Source organism: Phaseolus vulgaris, chromosome 5 (assembly GCF_051622355.1).
Source record: "Phaseolus vulgaris cultivar YP4 chromosome 5, ASM5162235v1, whole genome shotgun sequence".
In the NCBI taxonomy this organism is placed as follows: domain Eukaryota; kingdom Viridiplantae; phylum Streptophyta; class Magnoliopsida; order Fabales; family Fabaceae; genus Phaseolus; species Phaseolus vulgaris.
This window is the reverse complement of record NC_143502.1, coordinates 33,384,478-33,387,613: the sequence shown is the minus strand read 5'-3', so window position 1 is coordinate 33,387,613 and position 3,136 is coordinate 33,384,478. Positions and strand designations below refer to the sequence as shown.

Below are 3,136 nucleotides of genomic sequence, written 5' to 3'. Positions count from 1 at the left end.
AGGATAAGATCGAGGAACTTCTTCAGGCTTGGCACCTTCGCCGATTCGTGAGGAACGACCGAGACCCACCCCGCCGGGCGGAGCCCCCTAGGCAAACAAGGTCGCCCTAGCGCGGTCAAAATGACCGAGACCATAGAGACGACCGACAGCCTAGGAGGGAGAATCCTCCCCGCAAGGATGACCCTCCCAAGGAGGCCGACAGAAGAGTTAACCGAGAGGTTATCAACACCATAGCCGGAAGCTTTGCCGGGAGAGGGAGCACCAACAACGCCCAGAAGAAACACCTGCGGGCGGTACACCAGGTGAGCGCGATGGTATTCCGATTGAGGATGCCACCTATCAGCTTCACGGACGAGGACTTCAAAGGCGTGGATTACCGCCAACAGGACGACCCAATGATAATATCGGTCGATATAGACCGATTCACCATCCAGAAGACTCTCGTGGACCAAGGAAGTTCAGTAGACATCCTCTACTGGAAAACGTTCAAGGCCATGAGAATAGCCGAGACCGAGATGATGCCTTACAACGACCATGTAGTAGGGTTCTCGGGTGAGAGGGTAGGTACCAAGGGCTACATCGAGCTCTATACCACCTTCGGTGAGGGAAAGAATACCAGGACTATAAAGATCCGGTATTTGGTCATCGATGTCAACACCTCCTACAACATCCTCCTCGGTCGGCCGTCCATCAACTGGCTGATGGCCATCGTATCAACCCCTCACTTGGCAATGAAGTTCCCCTCGAAGACGGGGTAACATTCTCACAGTCCACATAGACTAGAAGGAGGCACGAGAATGCTATGCCGAAAGCCTCCGGGTGGAGCCCTTAAGGAACGACATCTCTCCCAAAAGAAAGTCCTTCCGAAAGGAACGCTCACCCAGGGAGGCCCGACCGATGTCAATCGAGCTAACCGTCATGTTGGTACACCTTGACCCCCGGGCGACCGAGGATAGATTGGAGGCTCGAGAAGAGCTGAGGAGGGTACCCCTCCTGGAAGAAGAACACAGCACCGCCGTAGGGACGACGATGGCAGCAGTCTAGGCCGAGATCATGCACACCGCGCTAAAAAAGAATATGGACATGTTCGCATGGACACCGGCCGACATGTCGGGGATGAGTTCAGACGTCATCACCCATTGAATATCGATATTTAAAGAAGCCCGACCGATCTCCCAGAAGAAGAGGGACCTGGGCGATGAAAAACGCATAGTGGCGAAGGCAGAGGCCAAGAAGCTTTTGTCGGTCGGGTTCATACATGAGGCCCGATTAATGACTTGGCTGGCCAATGTCGTCATGGTCACCAAGTCGAACGACAACTGGAGGATGTGCGTCGACTACAAAAACCTCAACAGCGTATGTCCAAAGGATACGTATCCCCTCCCAAACATTGACCGCCTGGTGGATGGGGCGGCCGACCATAAAATCCTGAGCTTCCTAGACGCTTACTCTGACTATAACCAGATAAGCATGCACCCCAGGGACAAAAAGAAGACGACCTTCATGACGGTCGATGCCAACTTCTACTACGAGGTCATGTCGTTCGGCCTCAAGAACGCGGGGGCGACCTACCAGCGCCTCATGGACAAAATCTTCAAAGGCCTAATCGACCGGGCGGTAGAGGTATATGTGGACGACATAGTCGTGAAGTCCGACTCAGAGGGGTCTGGACGAGGTCTTCAAGGCCCTCAGAGGGGTCAACATGAAGCTCAACCCCTAGAAGTGCACATTCGAGGTTGAGGGAGGGAGTTTTTGGGCTTCATGCTCACCCACCGGGGGATCCAGGCCAACCCCGACAAATGTCCGAAAAACATCAAGGAGGTACAACAACTCCTAGGGCGCCTGACCGCCCTCTTTAGGTTCGTCCCTTGCCTGGCCGAGAAGACGAGACCGATGGTCCAGCTGCTTTGGAAGGCCACCAAGTTCAGCTGGGATAACCGATGTGAAGAAAATTTCAAACAGTTCAAGGAGTTCCTGACATTTCCCGCTGTCATCCAGAAGCCGAGACCCGACCACCCAATCCTGGTGTATTTGGCAGTCTCGGAGCAAGCAGTCAGTGCCACTTTGGTGCAGGAGGCCGAGGACGAGGAACGGCCGGTATACTTCGTCAGCCGAACCCTCCACGTGGCCGAGACGAGATACCAGATGATCGAAAACGTGGCTCTTGCCCTAGTCGTCACAGCAAGACGGATGCACCCCTACTTCCAAAATCACTCAATAATTGTAAGGACCGACTATCCCATTTTTAAAATTTTATCTAAGCTTAACCTTGCAGGGAGAATGATAGGTTGGTCGGTCGAACTATCCGAGTTCGACATCCGCTATGAACCAAGGGGCGCCATCAAGTCTCAATGCCTGGCCGATTTCTCGGCCGAGCTAACACCACTGCCCACCCTCTCGGGTGGGTGGACACTCTACGTGGACGGCTCCTCAAACAAAACGGCCTGCGAAGCAGGAGTCGTCCTGGAAGGGTCGGGAGACCTCCTCCTTGGGCAAGCACTCCAATTCGGATTACGGGCGACCAATAACCAGGCTGAGTACGAGGCCTTGCTCACTGGGCTGAACCTAGCCTACAACATGGGAGCACGCGAGGTTACGTGCAAAAGCGACTCCTAGGTGATGGTCGGCCAGGTCAATGGAGAGTTTGAGGTGAAGGAACCTCTGTTGCAACGATACTTCCACGCGGCCAAAAACAGCATTGCCCGTTTCAACAAAGCACCCTTGGAACACATACCGAGGGAGGACAACAAAAGGGTTGACATCTTGTCTAAGCTGACGGTCACCAAGAAGAAGAGCCACCAGAGATCAGTCATACAGATATGGTTGAGGCACCCTAGTGTGTCCGAGACTGAATGCCTTGCAATAGACGAGGCCGAGGCCGAGACTGATAACTGGATGACAACCGCCATCCAATACCTGAAGGACGAAACATGCAAGCCGGAGCAAGAAAAAGAGATGAAGCAACAATGTGCCCTGTACACCATGATCAACAAAGACTTGTATCGAAGAGGATACTCGACCCCCCTGCTGAAGTGCATCACCAGCAAACGGGGCGAGTACATTCTGGCCGAGATCCACGAGGGAGTCTGTTGAAATCACTCTAGGCGAGGACGATGGTCGCTAAGGTCCTACGAGC

The 3,136-nt window shown here is 53.8% G+C and overlaps 1 protein-coding gene across 1 annotated transcript; it reads left to right on the top strand.

Moving 5' to 3' along the window:
* The first annotated feature begins 311 nt into the window (after positions 1-311).
* LOC137834317 (uncharacterized) lies at positions 312-758 on the top strand. The gene has a single exon (XM_068642376.1). It carries the CDS (start codon positions 312-314, stop codon positions 756-758), a length of 447 nt encoding a protein of 148 aa, XP_068498477.1.
* Positions 759-3,136: the final 2,378 nt, after the last annotated feature.